Genomic DNA, 18378 nt, shown 5'->3' on the forward strand with positions numbered 1-18378 from the left:
TTAAGAAGCCCATGGATAGCCCAGTTTTGCAGGTGGTCATCTGGGTCCCGAATTGCTATATAGGGATGTGTCATCACAACCAAATCTAGTAGAGACAGTCCCTACTAATCAAGTGATGACACAAGGGGCTGTGATGTTGCTGGAGGTCTAGCTCTCTAAGCTTGACCACATTCACAAATCAACAATTCTTCTATGTGGCTTTTGTGGTGCATCTGTTTTGATCTCATGTTTTATTGAAGTGTATATGGATGAACATCTTTCTCCCATGTTAGATGGATGTGAGAAATTAGCTTTAGTTAAGTAGCTTTTGGTGAGAAGTCACCTACTTTATAGGATGGGGGTGTCTAGCTTGGTAAAAAGTTCAGTAAATCAAAGCAACTCTGTTTGGACCTCCCTACCTTTCTTGTTCTTGAGGTAGGCAGAAATCTACCTTCCAGCCGCATCTTCTGTCCCTTCTACAGGGAACATGAAGCAGGCTGTTTATAGCACACAACATTCGACAGCATCTGAAGAATGAGCAATGATTAAAGTAACAGACCACAGAAAACAGTTAAATCACCAGTTTATTAATTCTAATATAAACAGCACAGTCATGTTAAATAGTTAAGCAAGTCATATAAAACGGAATTAGAACAGCTAGGAACCAAATATATACATTAATAAACTGTGCAAATGAGAAATCCACCTGTTTAACCATAGTTAAAAATACCATGAAACACACAGAAGACTTATTCTACATAGAGGGCTGCATTACAGCCCTTGGTAAACTATGCACTGTGTACAGGTGAGGAAAAAAAGGAGTCGTACGCAATAAATCTAAATCAGACTTTACATAGAAATTAATACCAACTCCCATTATGTACAGGACAGCCAGGATAAACATATCAAGCCTATTAACACCAAGCATTACAATAAATAATATCTACCAAATATATTTAATACATAATCTCAATCTTTATTATTACAAAACTACAAAAATTACATAAAACAAACCCCATAAAAACCCTTAAAAACGGAGAATAGAGGGCAGTGTGGTTATATAATATTACAGGCACATCAATAATTCATATCGAGTATCACAAAGTATAAAGTTGTTAAAAATCATCTCATTTGCGATATATCATTAATCAGAAGCTTATATTCAGTGTATACACTCCTATTCACCCCCTGACGAAGCTGCACGGCGCGCAAAATGTGAGTTGGGGTACTGGGCAGTATGGTCTGATCACATAATGGCACATGGTGTGTATAGATCTATCTCTTGTTCTGTATAGATGTCTCTATAGGGGAAATACATGTACTAAGGGTTAATCTGAGCTATACGAGACACATTGTTAATCTTTGGTTAAAACAGTCTGTGCAGACTCCTGAAGTTAGTTAGATATTTACTATGTCTGATAGGAAAAAATTGTGTATAAGCTGAAAATAAGCTTCTGGTTTATTGACATATCAAAGATTTTTCACATCTTTATACTTTGTGATACTTGATATATGAATTATTGATGTGCCTCTAATATTATATAACCACACTGTCCTCTATTTTTGGTTTTTTGATGTGCCTGTAATATTATATAACCACACTGTCCTCTATTCTTGGTTTTTAAGGTTTTTTTTACGGGGTTTGTTTTATGCAAATTCTGTAGTGTTGGGTCTGATTGATGTAATAATAAAGATTGAGATTAAATATTCAATCGATTTGGTAGATATTTATTGCAATGCTTGGTGGTAATAGACTTGATATGTTGCATTTTGGGTACCGCCAAGATCTGACATTTGCAGAACGCAAATATGGGTTTATATGTCCAATTATTATTTCTCATAGCCAGGATATACAGGCTGGTTTTACTAGATTTGTTATAATGTAAAGAGATGGATACAGAACGTCTATAGACAGAGACGTTTAATGTCTGTTGTACGTTTCAGTAACATAACATGAAGCTTCTTATAGAGAGAAATGCGTCAGATGGAAATGCCAGAGGGAAAGGATTTGCTAAGACAAGCAGATACAAGTAAAACAGCTAACATAAAGCTTTCTAGTAGAAAGACACGATCTCCAGACAGACTGAGCGCTGCGTCAGTGAGATGGAATAAATCCCTAGAGTAACACCCTAGTCCCTATTTATTCAGCGTGAACGCACAGCTAATTGCGTCTCTTAATTAGATTAGTAAATATTTTACCAAAGTACTTCTTCTCCCCCTCCCAAATCTGAGAGCAGAAATTACTGGACACTCAGCCTAGATGGAAAACCACGAGCAGGAGTGAATTATCTACATCCATTACTACATTAATCAAACCTTCAGCCGAGCGGCCATAATGTAATGAAACTAAGTATGGAAAGGTAGAAACAAAACACCCAACAAGGTCTAGCTTAAAGGTGATAAGTTGCTAATTGTTGGGGGTGCCACTGTCGAGGCCTCCATTATTCCTGCTAATGGGGGTCCTGAGGACCCTGTTTGAATGGTGCGGTGACTGAGTGCGCATTGCTGAAAGCTTATGGGACTGATGGATTGGTAGTAAATGGAGCCCTAGTGATCAGCAGCTTATCACTTACGGTACTCAGTGGATAGATAAGTCGTGACTGTGTGGCATCTCTTCATTCCATAGTACAGAAATACAAGGGAGGACGTGTCACTAATAACACAGTGGAAACATGAATACGCTGCAACATACAACCAGGAACCGTGCTACATTTACAAGCTGAGAAAAGAGACAAGGGAATGTACTAAAACAAAAAAAGGCAGAAAAAGTTTTGGAGTTTTGATTTTAATTTTTTCAAGCATTTTTGGAGATTTTTTTTGCAGCCTCTTGATTGGACAGTGCCTGGTTTGGAGCTGTTTCCATCAGGAGATGGTGCAAGAAAATGACAGGCACTTTCTCGTTCCTTGTGTTTTTTCAAAATCTGAAGGGGAAGAAAAATGTTAAAAGAAACTAAACATATGACTGCGATAAGTGGTGTTATAACAGAAATGAGTAGGAAGAGTCATGCCAGCGATTTTTTAGTGACTTTTCCGAGTAGACCAGCTTCAAAAGACTTCTTAAAAAAGTGTGCGTGCGCCCCCCCAATATAGGAGGAGCATCCGATATGGAGCAACGTAAATTCGATGAGGGTTATTGGCTGGCTCTCTGGTTTTCTTAGGAGGCTTCAAACTGTGGAATGTTAATGAGATAAAATGTAATAATTGTAACTGTACCTGGACATGCTAGGAACTTGAAATCTGAATATTTTGGTTACAATGAAGGGGGAATTAGCCCTGAACAACTATAAACTGATATACCGTAAGTAGGTGATATGTAACAGGAGCCTCACCAACCTCTAGGTCCTGAACACTGTCCTACCTGTCAATATCGGCACAGGAGACTAGAACTACAGATGGACTTCATTTCGGCAGCTTCAGTAGTACATAAGACTCCACACCGCGGATGGCTGCATTTCACCAAACCTCTGTCAGCTCCAAGTACAATGGCAGCAAGAATATGAACATCAGACCCCAAATGATGCCGCCATTAGACATCATAGTGGGCAGATGCAGCAATCCGCAGTCTCCCCACCTTATGCTTTTCTAATTGTTCTCTTCAGTATTAATTAAGCTCCCTTATATCATACTAGTCTCGAAACAAGAAATGCTCAAAGAATATACACACATGCGGCAACAATTATTATATTTGTGTTTTCCTTAAAGGGAACCTGTCACCTGAATTTGGCGGGACCGGTTTTGGGTCATATGGGCGGGGTTTTCGGGTGTTTGATTCACCCTTTCCTTACCCGCTGGCTGCATGCTGGCCGCAATATTGGATTGAAGTTCATTCTCTGTCCTCCATAGTACACGCCTGCATAAGGCAATATTGCCTTGCGCAGGCGTGTACTCCGGAGGACAGAGAATGAACTTCAATCCAATATTGCAGCCAGCATGCAGCCAGCGGGTAAGGAAAGGGTGAATCAAACACCCGAAAACCCCGCCCATATGACCCAAAACCGGTCGCGCCAAATTCAGGTGACAGGTTCCCTTTAAATGCATGGATTTAGGTTTAAAAATAATTTTTACATTTTGGCCTCATTAAAGATGGCTTTTATATTATCTTTACGTCCTAGAATATTGCTGGCTGCAGAAGGATTTATCTGAGAATCTGTAAGTAATCTGTAGTTTCACTAGTTCTGAAAGAGAATTTGTGACACTTTTTGAGGTCCTCCCGATGATTTAAGATCATATGAGCTCAACTTTAATGTGGTCTGTAGTCAAGAAGCAGCACTCAGAAGAGTACAGTAAAAGACAGATGAAAGTTACCAACATTCCAGCCTGAACACCCTCACTGATGGATCCACAGTTTACTCACTCTAGAGCCAGCGATATGCAAGAGCATGTTAATGTCAAAAGTCCAATTGCAAGCAATGTTATTTAGCGCAAACTATGTGCATTTCAAGGTGCAAGAAACTAAAATTCCCAGGAAGAAGTCCACATCCAATATTCTTTTGGTTCAATGGCTGAGCACCTCAAGAGAATGTTGATCATCTAAAACTGTGTACACTACTGGTTTTTCTAAATTGTTCCTTTTTCTATAACGTCTTCATTTTTTTTCCCAAAGGGCACACACTGCAGAAGGGAGAACTGAAAAGCTGAGCACATGGCTCTCAGCAGTAGAACAGTGAGTACCAGTGGTGACACAAAGGTCCACATTTATTAACATTTTGACAGTATGGCCTTGATGACGAAAACAACCAAACTGAGCTCAGGTTCATTTCCTAACCTGCTCACAAAAATTGCTTGATATGGCTGTCACTGCCTCTTTTAGACAGGTTTGATAAATGAGGTCCTTAGTGTTTTTCTATACATCCATCAAAGTATCAAAGAGCACAAAGGATGAGGAGTGGCTCCTTCCAGTGTAGACATATAGCTATCTCACGCTGCTGAGAACCTTAACTGTATCATCGTCTACTGATCATTCGCTCTAGAAGTTTACCTATAGGTCAATTTTGGGACATATCTAGGCAAAAATCACTAGATTTCAGTCATCTTTAATAACGCAATAAAATATACAAAATAAGGTCATAAGGCAAGTGTGCATCAACACTGATCATTTTAATAGATGCACATGCATTCTGCACATGTACAAGGTCAATCATTTATTTCCGTACATTGTATGTGGCAAACACTACCCTTTATATTTTGTTTTGAACATATCAATATAAATAATTTTCTTCCATAAGTAAAAAGAAGACAATCTACATTACATAAAAGTGGAGAAAAGTACTACTGCCTTGTAGAGGTCATATGCTATGGTCAATGCAGAATTTCTGATAAAAGCGGAGCATGAACACGGTGTTCGGCAATTAACTAGCGCCCTATGTTTAATTAGTAAGACACAGAAGTGTGTATATTTGGCAAAGGTTTCTTAACTCAATACAAAGGTCAAAATAAAAAGGCATCAAACATCGAAGTATGAAATATAAATATAAGACATTTTAATTACCTTGTAAGCAAAAATCTGTTCTTAAATTGTGTCTTTTGTAAATCCAGACATGTGAACGGATAATTCTGAGGCACCGGAGTCTAGCATTAGGCGTTCATGTAACATATTTATCCACTGGCAATGAGTTAGGCTTTGCCTAACCTGTGGTCAAAATACTTTATGGTATTGTCCAACCAGAAGCAGCAGAACCTTAGAGGGGCTATGAAGAGGGTTCAGGTTACAAGAATCAATTGTCCAGAGTCCAGAAAGTAATTACTTGATAAAGAAATGGTTTTTTCAGGGTCAGAGGAGTAGAATAACTCCTACAGTCACTAGCCCGGTCATCGCTTTCTACTGCCAAGCCTGAAGAAGGACTTTGGGCTCAAACGTTGTATGCTCATTTAAAAAGGACCTGTCATAAAAGTGACCAGTCTTTGATATCCTATTTCCAATGCTCCCGAGTGATCCATTTTTCATCTGCTATATGGGTCCAGAGATATGGGCCATTTATTTAGTGCTAATGTTTATAGTCTTTTCCAATGGGGCGTAGCTCACAGGATCTTTCGTGGTTGGTCTTTATGCTGCTGTGTATTATTAGCCTGAGTCACGCCCCTGAAGACCATAAAAATGAGCACTAAATAAAAAGACATCTCTCTTGAAATGTCTGGAGGATGTACAGAAAACAAAATAAGGAATACTCAGAGGAGTAATGGGAATAAAAAAAAGCAAAAGTGGACCTCTAAAATAAATATTCTCCATGTAAAATAGCACTGTTCCTTTTCCTTCCACATAATTACAATGTCATGTGTTATCACTGCCAGAATGCCAGAATAGTGCCAGAATAGTGCTCTAATTACATTAGTTATGACATAACCACAAAAAGAAAATCCAGAACACTTGCTGTTACTAACATCTGAGATGAACAAACAAAGAATACGGTAATAAGTTAAGGTACCTTCACACGAAACGACGCTGCAGCGATAGCGACAACGATGCCGATCGCTGCAGCGTCGCTGTTTGATCGCTGGAGAGCTGTCACACAGACCGCTCTCCAGCGACCAACGATGCCGAGGTCCCTGGGTAACCAGGGTAAACATCGGGTTGCTAAGCGCAGGGCCGCGCTTAGTAACCCGATGTTTACCCTGGTTACCAGCGTAAAATGTAAAAAAACCAAACAGTACATACTTACATTCGCGTCCCCCGGCGTCCGCTTCCTGTACTGACTGAGCGCCGGCAGTAGCAGGGCACAGCGGTGACGTCACCGCTGTGCTTTCACTTTCACTTTGCGGCGCTCAGTCAGTGTGGGAAGCAGACGGCGGGGGATGCGAATGTAAGTATGTACTGTTTGTTTTTTTTACATTTTACACTGCTAACCAGGGTAAACATCGGGTTACTAAGCGCGGCCCTGCGCTTAGTAACCCGATGTTTTCCCTGGTTACCAGTGTAAAATATCGCTGGTATCGTTGCTTTTGCTGTCAAACACAACGATACACGGCGATCGGACGACCAAATAAAGTTCTGAACTTTATTTAGCGACCAGCGACATCACAGCAGGATCCTGATCGCTGCTGCGTGTTAAACTAAACGATATCGCTAGCCAGGACGCTGCAACGTCACGGATCGCTAGCGATATCATTACAAAGTCGTTTCGTGTGAAGGTACCTTAACAAAATCATGGAAGCAAGTAGTACTTTAAGTCTTGTGTAAACTGAGCCATATGAGCATGGCACTTAACTCAATAATGACAGACTTTGCTCTGCAGCGTATATGCGCTAGGCCTAGATTATCAATCGCGCATCTCAGGTTATCAGCCACAATCTGGGATATACAATTCTCTTAAAAGGGCACAAAAATACAATGTCTTTGTAATAGTGGTCCTTGGGAAATGCCTTCAAACAAGCAGCTTAATGAGCAATGCAGTGGTGCAACGGGCTGTGTCTACAATGTGCAGCCAGAAGAAAACACATCTTTCAGAAAACCCTTGAGCAGCGCGCGACACAAGGCACACAAGAAAAAACAATGTCTGCTTTTAACAAAATCATATTAAAGAACATTTTTCCCAAGTGGCTGAATTTTGAATATTTCCAAATGAATAAAAAAAAGTCAAGAAGACAAATGAATACATATCATGAGAACGTTCTAAAAAGATGACTCAAAGAATGACTCATAGGGAGACCAGCTTTTAACTGTTCAAAGGAACCAGACAATACTGGCTGCACAGCAGCCATCATACCATGTTGTCTATTATTCCACAGAATGTATCTATAGAATGGAAACCACAGTCCTCCCTCGCTCCTCTCATTTCTATTCATCGCAACATTTTACCATCTTACTAAAAACAGTCTCAAATCCAAAACTCTTCATCTTCAATGAAGTCTTTGTGCTGAAGGGACTGAACATCTCTCAGATATAAAGCTTTGTTTGCCAGGTCAGCAGTTGCCACCAAGACCTGTCCAGTGGTCAGGCACCATAAGGAAGTATTTATCCATTGCTTCACAAAATCGAGTCCGATACAGCTCTGGAGATACTACTGTTGGCATTTTACCTAGGAATGAAGAAAAAACATGGTGTGACACATATATTGGATTACAAAGAAAAGTCATACTCAGTCTGGATACATTTTCTTCAACAAAACCAAGAGACATGAGAATCAGCTACAATGGATTCACTATATTAATATAAATTGTGTCTGTGCCAAAATCCTCCACTTAAAGTAACAAGTTAGTTTTTCAGCCTCAGTAGTTACAAGGTAATTACTGAATAAATTAATAGAGCATTCACTACAGCATTGAAAAATGGCAAACAAAAAACAGGATTGATTGGGCCCATGAACTATCCATTCTAGTCTTAGACTTTGATATATATCATCGTTGTTTCACCTTATGGGCCTTACACAGTTTTACATCTGGAAATCGTGGTCTGGACCCCCAATAAAAATATTATCTATTTCTGTAGAGATCAGATGTGCCTGCCATAAGATATCTGTGCTCTGAATGTGCTAATATGCTAATCCGATAGCTTTTAATACCACAGCATTTTTCAGTTAGTCGATTCATAGCAAAATGGGCACCCCATTTTAGGCCTATAAGCTAAAGCCACCGCCATCAGGGGCTTATCTACAGCATTCTGTAATGCTGTAGATAAGCCCTCGATGTAACCTGAAAGGTAAGAAAAACAAGTTAGATTATACTCACCCAGGGGCAGTCCCGATGCGGCACAGACGCCGGGCCTTTCTGACCTTTCCTGGCGCCTGCGCATTGCAGTACATTGCTCTGCCCTCAACAGGGCAGACAAAGCCGTGGCAGGAAGCAAAGAAGAGGACGTCATCGTATGAAGATGGGAGGCGCCGGACCCGGACCGCGACGCCCATCGGACCGGACCGCATCGGGACTGCCCCCGGGTGAGTATAATCTAACTTTTTTTTTCTTATCTTTCAGGTTACATCGGGGGCTTATCTACAGCATTACAGAATGCTGTAGATAAGCCCCTGATGGCGGTGGCCTTAGCTTATAGGCCCAAATGGCCTTAGCTTAGCTTATAGGCCTAAAATGGGGTGACAGATTCCCTTTGAGGCTAAGTGCACACGTTGCAGAATTGCCGCAGAAATTTCCGCGGCAATTCTGCAACTCCTGCTGCGGGTATATCGCATGCGGAATTGGCATGTGTTTTCCCGCTAAACACTAGCATTTTGCAAATGTAATTAGCTTGCAGAATGCTAGCGTTTTCCAAGCGATCTGTAGCATCGCTTTGAAAACTGATTGAAAGGTTGGTCACATAGTGTTTGACAAGTGTGACCAACTTTTTACTATTGATGCTGCCTATGCCGCATCAATAGTAAAGGATAGAGTGTTAAAAATATTAAAAAAATATAAAAAATCATGACATTCTCACCTTCCGGCGTCCCCCGGCAGGCTTCCCGCTCCTCGCGATGCTCCGGTTCCAGTAATGCTTTGCGGCATGACCCCAGATGACGTAGAAGTCTCGTGAGACCGCTACGTCATCACCGGTCATTTTCGCAATGTATTACTGGGACTGGAGCGTCGCGAGGAGCGGGAAGCCTGCCGGGAGACGCTGGAAGGTGAGAATATCATTATTTTTTATTTTAATTCTTTTTTTCTTCTTTAACAATTATATGGTACCCAGGGCCTGGAGGAGAGTCTCCTCTCCTACACCCTGAATACCAACCGCACATGATCCGCTTACTTCCCACATGGTGGGCATAGCCCCATGTGGGAAGTAAGCGGATCGATGCATTCTTATGTGTGCGGAATCTCCGCGATTCCGCACAATGAATGAACATGCAGCCAATATGACTAGTGATAAAAATTCCCAATTAAATGTTACCTGCTTAACCCAGCAGGAAGTACGGCGGCGTCTAAAAATCACAAAAATTGACAAATTTCCGGGCCCGGATGGGATACACCCCCGAGTACTGCAGGAATTAAGTACAGTCATTGATAGACCATTATTTTTAATCTTTAAAGAGTCCATAATAACAGGGTCTGTACCACAGGACTGGCGTATAGCAAATGTGGTGCCAATATTCAAAAAGGGGACAAAAACTGAACTCTGTAATTATAGGCCAGTAAGCTTAACCTCTACTGTGGGTAAAATCCTGGAGGGCATTCTAAGGGATGCTATACTGGAGTATCTGAAGAGGAATAACCTCATGACCCAGTATCAGCACGGGTTTACTAGGGACCGATCATGTCAGACTAATTTGATCAGCTTCTATGAAGAGGTAAGTTCCGGACTGGACCAAGGGAACCCAGTAGATGTAGTGTATATGGACTTTTCAAAAGCTTTCGATACGGTGCCACACAAAAGGTTGATACATAAAATGAGAATAATGGGGATAGGGGAAAATATGTGCAAGTGGGTTGAGAGCTGGCTCAGGGATAGGAAACAAAGGGTGGTTATTAATGGAGCACACTCGGACTGGGTCGCGGTTAGTAGTGGGGTACTACAGGGGTCAGTATTGGGCCCTCTTCTTTTTAACATATTTATTAATGACCTTGTAGGTGGCATACAGAGTAGAATTTCAATATTTGCAGATGACACTAAACTCTGCAGGGTAATCAATACAGAGGAGGACAATTTTATATAACAGGATGATTTATGTAAACTAGAAGCTTGGGCTGATAAATGGCAAATGAGCTTTAATGGGGATAAATGTAAGGTCATGCACTTGGGTAGAAGTAATAAGATGTATAACTATGTGCTTAATTCTAAAACTCTGGGCAAAACTGTCAATGAAAAAGACCTGGGTGTATGGGTGGATGACAAACTCATATTCAGTGGCCAGTGTCAGGCAGCTGCTACAAAGGCAAATAAAATAATGGGATGTATTAAAAGAGGCATAGATGCTCATGAGGAGAACATAATTTTACCTCTATACAAGTCACTAGTTCGACCACACTTAGAATACTGTGCACAGTTCTGGTCTCCGGTGTATAAGAAAGACATAGCTGAACTAGAGCGGGTGCAGAGAAGAGCGACCAAGGTTATTAGAGGACTGGGGGGTCTGCAATACCAAGATAGGTTATTACACTTGGGGCTATTTAGTTTGGAAAAACGAAGGCTAAGGGGTGATCTTATGTTAATGTATAAATATATGAGGGGACAGTACAAAGACCTTTCTGATGATCTTTTTAATCATAGACCGGTGACAGAGACAAGGGGGCATCCTCTACGTCTGGAGGAAAAAAGGTTTAAGCATAATAACAGACGCGGATTCTTTACTGTAAGAGCAGTGAGACTATGGAACTCTCTGCCGTATGATGTTGTAATGAGTAATTCATTACTTAAATTTAAGAGGGGACTGGATACCTTTCTGGAAAAGTATAATGTTACAGGGCATATACACTCACCGGCCACTTTATTAGGTACACCATGCTAGTAACGGGTTGGACCCCCTTTTGCCTTCAGAACTGCCTCAATTCTTCGTGGCATAGATTCAACAAGGTGCTGGAAGCATTCCTCAGAGATTTTGGTCCATATTGACATGATGGCATCACACAGTTGCCGCAGATTTGTCGGCTGCACATCCCAAAGATGCTCCATACAAGGCAGGATGGATCCATGCTTTCATGTTGTTTACGCCAAATTCTGACCCTACCATCCGAATGTCGCAGCAGAAATCGAGACTCATCAGACCAAGCAACGTTTTTCCAATCTTCTACTGTCCAATTTCGATGAGCTTGTACAAATTGTAGCCTCAGTTTCCTGTTCTTAGCTGAAAGGAGTGGTACCCGGTGTGGTCTTCTGCTGCTGTAGCCCATCTGCCTCAAAGTTCGACGCACTGTGCGTTCAGAGATGCTCTTAGGCCTACCTTGGTTGTAACGGGTGGCGATTTGAGTCACTGTTGCCTTTCTATCAGCTCGAACCAGTCTGCCCATTCTCCTCTGACCTCTGGCATCAACAAGGCATTTCCACCCACAGAACTGCCGCTCACTGGATTTTTTTTCTTTTTCGGACCATTCTCTGTAAACCCTAGAGATGGTTGTGCGTGAAAATCCCAGTAGATCAGCAGTTTCTGAAATACTCAGACCAGCCCTTCTGGCACCAACAACCATGCCACGTTCAAAGGCACTCAAATCACCTTTCTTCCCCATACTGATGCTCGGTTTGAACTGCAGGAGATTGTCTTGACCATGTCTACATGCCTAAATGCACTGAGTTGCTGCCATGTGATTGGCTGATTAGAAATTAAGTGTTAACAAGAAGTTGGACAGGTGTACCAAATAAAGTGGCCGGTGAGTGTATATTAGATTCCTTGATAAGGCGTTGATCCAGGGAACTAGTCTGATTGCCGTATGTGGGGTCGGGAAGGAATTTTTTTCCCCATGGTGGAGCTTACTCTTACCACATGGGTTTTTTTTGCCTTCCCCTGGATCAACATGTTAGGGCATGTTAGGCTATGGGTTGAACTAGATGGACTTAAAGTCTTCCTTCAACCTTAGACACTATGTAACATGCTGCATTTTTTCGCAGCGGTAAAAAACGCAGCATGTGCACAAAAAATGCAGAATGCATTCTAAAAATAAGATGCTTAATCTGAGCGTTTTTTTGCATTTTGATAGTGTTTTTATAGCAAAAAAACGCGAAAAAACATGAACGTGTGCACATAGCCTAAGAAAGAAGATGATCAAACAATACAGCACGAGATTGCAAATAATTCTTCTTTTGAGGTAAAACATTTTTAAAAAAACAGGCAAGGAAATGCTTGATCTCTCAAAAAGAATCAGCTGTGATCCAAAGCTGTATGATCAGCCCATGTTCCTGCACGGTCAGACACAGCCATTACACAGTACACAGCAGGGGCACATTTATAAGATTATCTCAGCACAGGAACATTTGATATAAACCCATCCAATTGTGGAAATTATTATTATTCCAAGATGTGTTGATTCAAATCAAATTTAATATTAACTATTTGTGGGAATACAAAAATTGTTACAAGTCTCACAGAAGGAAGAAGCACTGTTGAGGTTGCTAAGGTATTAGGATGTAATCACAGACCATTAAAAGTATTGTTGCAAATTGTCAACAGGGTCGCAAAAAAACGTGATGAGAAAAAAAGCATTAAATGCCATAGATTAGAGAAGAAATAAATGTGATGGGACCAGTAAGCCATGGCCCTTCAGTGCTGCCATATTCCAGAGCTTTAACCTCTCTGGAGTGCCCAGAAATACAAGGTGTTCAAAAATCAGAGACATTGTGGAGGGAAGGGAGGCTGAAACCCAACCATCACTGAACAAAACATATGAGATGTAATGTCAAGACTGGGCCAAGAAATATCTGGACAATTTTTTTCAAAAGACTTATGGACTGATGAGATGAGAGTGACTCTTGAGAGACCAAATGGATGGGCCTGTGGCTGGATGACTGGCATTTTGACTGAGTTGTCAGCAAAGTGAAGAAAAGGTACTGCTATGTGCTGATATTTTTAAAGATGAGCTAGTTGGACATTTTCAGGTTGAAGATAGACTCAAAATCAACTCTCAAACTTACAGCTGGACAAAGACCAGAACAAGGGTGTTAACGTCTTTGTGTGTCTCAAAGGTTGAAAGCTGTGAGAGGCCAAGAGAAGTGGTTAGAGCTAGAAGCTGTGATGCCAATAGGAAGGTGGAGCTGTTTATGGGGATGTTGAAGTCTCCCAGGATAAGGGTTGGCAATTTCGGAGGACATGAAGTGCGGCAGCCAGGCAGAAAAATGGTCAAGGAACTGGGTGACGGTATACGAACCCTACTCTGAGGAAGAGGGGATGGAAGAGCCTAATGGTGAGGACCTCAAAAGAAGGGAATGAGAGTAATGGAACTGGAGGGATGATCTGCAAAGTGCATTGTTGGGACAAGAGTATGCCAACTCTACCACCAAGTCTGCTTGAGGTTCTCGGAGAATAGGAAAAATGTAAGCCACCATGAGAAATAGCAGCAGGGAAGACAGTGTCTGAATCCTGAATCCAGGTTTCAGTGAGGGTCAGCAGATTAAAAGAGTTGTTCAGAAAGTAGTTGTGTAGGAAAGGAGGCTTATTGCATACAGACCATGGATTCTAGGGTGCACAATTAAAAGAAGGAGATGAGGAAGTACAACTAAGGTTAGTAAGGTTGCGATGTGAGGTAGGGAAAGGGATGAAGATGGGGGAGGGTTGACTGGGGTTGGGAGAGATATCTCCTGAAATAAGTAGTAGTAAAAAGAGAAAGAGAAAATAGTTCTTAGATTCGTGGCATGGTTTATTGTGCAATATCTTTGTAATAGATGGACTGAGATTTTTCAAGAAGGTGAAAAGAGCATGGGAGCTGTACATGGGAGAGGAAAGGAGAGAGGGGCTGATGTGGATGAGTGGTGATGGATAGGGCATGGGGCGTTAAATGTGGTTGACAAAAGCACACAGGAAGATTAACTTAGAAATAAAGCACATAGTCAAAAGGACGTACAAAGTGTAGGTTACCTGACTCCTGCCCTGACTAACTGCCATTGAATTAACTGCAGGTGCTGAATACTTGGCTATGAAGACAATTTGCTGAAGGGGACACGTGCATACACCTCACACTTGTGCACCCCTTATGATGCTTTTAGATTTATAGGGCTGACTACAGAGTCATGTGACAGGGATTGTGGGAGCTGGTTTAAGATAAATTAACGGCTGCTCAAAACATCAGGGGGGATAGATGATCAAAGACAGCCAGAGTAAAGGCTGAGTCACACATAACGATATCGTTAACGATATCGTTGCAACGTCACGCTTTTGGTGACGTAGCAAAGATCTCGCTAACGATCTCGTTATGTGTGACAGCGACCAACGATCAGGCCCCTGCTGGGAGATCGTTGGTCGATGGGAATGATCAGGACCTTTTTTTGGTCGCTGATCACCCGCTGTGATCGCTGGATCGGCGTGTGTGACGCCGATCCAGCGATGTGTTCACTTGTAACCAGGGTAAATATCGGGTTACTAAGGTAACAGGGCGCAGGGCCGCGCTTAGTAACCCGATATTTACCCTGGTTACCATTGTAAAAGTAAAAAAAAACAAACAGTACATACTCACATTCTGATGTCTGTCAGGTCCCCCGGCGTCCGTAAAGCGGAGCACAGCGGTGACGTCACCGCTGTTACTGCCGGCGCTGACACATTCAGTGCAGGGAAGCTCTCGGCAGCAGCGCGTGCATATTAGCAGCGCTCTTGCCGAAAGCAGTTTTAACCCTGTGGACGCCGGCGGGGTACGTGACAGACATCAGAATGTGAGTATGTAGTGTTTTTTTCTTTTTACTTTTACAATGGTAACCAGGGTAAATATCGGGTTACTAAGCGCGGCCCTGCACTTAGTAACCCGATGTTTACCCTGGTTACCCGGGTGCTGCAGAGGGACTTCGGCATTGTTGAAGACAGTTTCAACGATGCTGAAGTCGTTCCCCTGATCGTTGGTCGCTGGAGAGAGCTGTCTGTGTGACAGCTCCCCAGCGACCACACAACGACTTACCAACGATCACGGCCAGGTCGTATCGCTGGTCGTGATTGTTGGTAAGTCATTTAGTGTAACTCCAGCTTAACACTCTATGCCTGACTCCATCTACACAGTATAACACATTGTAGATAACATCTACAATGTTGGAAGGAAGGACATATAGCAGTGAGTATTGAATAGAATGCAACAGATAACTTATATCTGAGATACAGCAAGAAGAGACATTATACAATGAAATTGTTGCAGGACGATGAAGCAGCAGATGACAAATACAGCAAGCAGAGATGTAGAGATCAAGTATGTGCAATGGGGCTCTATTTGAAGATACCCAAGTCTCAGCCAATCCCATTAGCAATAATGTGAGTGACAGTGCAGATGTGTGACTCCGAGTCCGCTAAGGGGACGAGGGATACCTATTCTCATGATCTTTGGGGATCAAGCGATAAGAAACCTATAACCTATTCTGTGGATAGGCAAAAATTCTGATTCTGCGAAAAGCTGTTTTGATTTGCTCTAGAGGAAAAAAATGCTTTTTCTAAAAGCTAAGACAGGTTTAAAAAAGAAGTGATACTTTCATCACAAATATTTTGCAGCTCCCATTCCAACACTTACTCAGTCTCCACTTGTCTCTAATTCCTGATCTCATCCCTCTGATTAAAAAAATTACAAAAAATGTACCCACCATACAAACATTGATTGTAGCCATGACATCCCTCAAGTAGTGACCACTGAACAATCTCAATGGGAAAAATCATAACCAAACACTTCTTCACAGGATTGCATTTGCACTAGTAGAGATGCACTTTTACTAATTTTTATGAAATAGTTTGGGAGTTAATGCCGTATCTACAGGTATAATATAAAAATATATGAAACTTACCTTGGCCCCCCAAAATGCCAGTAGATTTGACCACCATTTCAAGCTTTTTGTCCCATGTAAATGTTCGAATGTAATCTGTTGGCAAACAGTTAAAAAAGAAATGTAAACTTGTACCTATGATTCTAAGATTAAAGAGCAAATAATGGTCAGGCATGGATTGCCAGCAAACCTAACAAACTTGTCAAAAATCAGGTGTGAGTGCACAGAAGTTATTGTAAGGGTGTTTTATGCTTGTATTGTCATTATTTTCTAATTTTCTGACTGCTGAGTTTCTCACGTATAGCTCATGACCAGGGCCTGAGTGCATCAAGTGACCATCATTCAGATTTAAAATCTTATAAGCCTATAAGAAGTTACATAAGAATTGCAGTTACTGTTCACATTTGTGAAGAGCATCTCCTGAGATATGCCTTATATCAGGCACCTTGTCACCTCATATTTTACTTCTATGGAAGAGAGAAGAGAGCATGCTTTGTGACATGCGCAGTGGTCAATGTGCAGGAAGGAGGACATGAGCAATAAACTGTTAATGACATTACTCAATATTTGGACTTTATGGAACAACTAGATGGAGGCCCAATGGGGACAGGCATGCGGCGCTGTTGTTGCCTAATGGCATCCTGTGATAATCTAATGACTTTTGCATCAGGGGACTCGTGCTTGACGCCTACACATATGCATTGTTTTTGTCCCAGTGATGCTCTTCAAGAGTCTTGTTTGCCCTTTGTTGTCTTCGATGTTGTGCCTTTGCTGCTTTCCTTTCATTGTCATTGGCGTACTTTTTAGGAGGAGCCAAGTTGATATTTGCTATTTAAAGGAGTATCCTACGAACAAAAGTTCATTTTAAAAATTGTCTGTGTCTGACCGTGTACCGAACATACCACAGCTCCTGGGCAGGGTAAGAAGTAAAAGACAATACTGACATTACAGCAGATCGCAGAGGATACATTTTGTGAGGTAAAATATTTTTTAAAAACTGTCTCCTCCTGCAGTCTCAAACTCAAAAACATTTCCCGAATCCATGCATTCCTTGACCACGAAACCACAAAAACACTAGTGCACGCCCTTATCTGCCGCCTTGACTACTGCAACCTCCTACTCTTTTGCCTCCCCTCTAGCACCACTTCAATCCATCCAACACTCTGCTGCCCGACTAATCTACCCGTATCCCCACTATTCCCAAGCCTCTCCCCTATGTCAAGCCCTTCACTGGCTTCCTATCGTCCAAAGACTCCAGTTCAAAACCCTTACTATGACATACAAAGCCATCCACAACCTGTCTCCTCTATACATCTATACATCTGTGACATGGTCTCCCGATACTTACCTACACGCAACCTTCGATCCTCACTAGATCTCCTTCTCTACTCCCCCTCTTATCTCTTCTTCCCACAACCACTTCCAAGACTTCTTCTGTGCTTCCCCCATCCTCTGGAACGCTCTACCCCAACACATCAGACTCTCGCCTACCATACTATCGTCCAGAGACTCCAGTTCAAAACCCTTACTATGACACACAAAGCCATCCACAACCTGTCTCCTCTATACATCTATACATCTGTGACATGGTCTCCCGATACTTACCTACACGCAACCTTCGATCCTCACTAGATCTCCTTCTCTACTCCCCCTCTTATCTCTTCTTCCCACAACCACTTCCAAGACTTCTTCTATGCTTCCCCCATCCTCTGGAACGCTCTACCCCAACACATCAGACTCTCGCCTACCATACAAACCTTCACAAAGAACCTGAAGACTCACCTCTTCTGACAAGCCTACAGCCTGCAGTGATCCTCAAACTACTGAACCGACGCACAAAGAGATCTACCCTCTCCTAGCGTATCCTCACGCATCCCCTGCAGACTGTGAGCCCTCGTGGGCAGGGTCCTCCCTCCTTCTGTACCTTTAAGTGCCTTGTTTTTTTTTTTGCTCATGTTTATTGTATTAGTCTATATTTGCCCACTTTTCACATGTAAAGCGCTATGGAATAATTGGCGCTATAAAAAATGTATAATAATAGTAATATTTTACCTCACAAAATGAATCCACTGTGATCCCTTGCTGTAATGTCATTATTATCTATTGCT

General features: G+C 41.9%; 1 protein-coding gene across 3 annotated transcripts in view; it reads right to left on the minus strand.

The window, feature by feature from the left end:
• Positions 1-6856: 6856 nt before the first annotated feature.
• Positions 6857-18378, minus strand: part of PIKFYVE (phosphoinositide kinase, FYVE-type zinc finger containing) — a 450712-nt gene continuing 439190 nt past the window's right edge. For all 3 annotated transcript variants that reach the window (XM_077275690.1, XM_077275691.1, XM_077275692.1), the window contains 2 exons: positions 16292-16366; positions 6857-7991 (listed from right to left, as the gene is read on the minus strand). In XM_077275690.1, coding sequence (XP_077131805.1) covers positions 7876-7991; positions 16292-16366 — 191 coding nt within the window. In that variant the 3' untranslated portion in view covers positions 6857-7875. The remainder of the gene's footprint in view (positions 7992-16291; positions 16367-18378) is intronic.

The sequence above is a fragment of the Ranitomeya variabilis genome, chromosome 7, assembly GCF_051348905.1.
Source record: "Ranitomeya variabilis isolate aRanVar5 chromosome 7, aRanVar5.hap1, whole genome shotgun sequence".
In the NCBI taxonomy this organism is placed as follows: Eukaryota; Metazoa; Chordata; class Amphibia; order Anura; family Dendrobatidae; genus Ranitomeya; species Ranitomeya variabilis.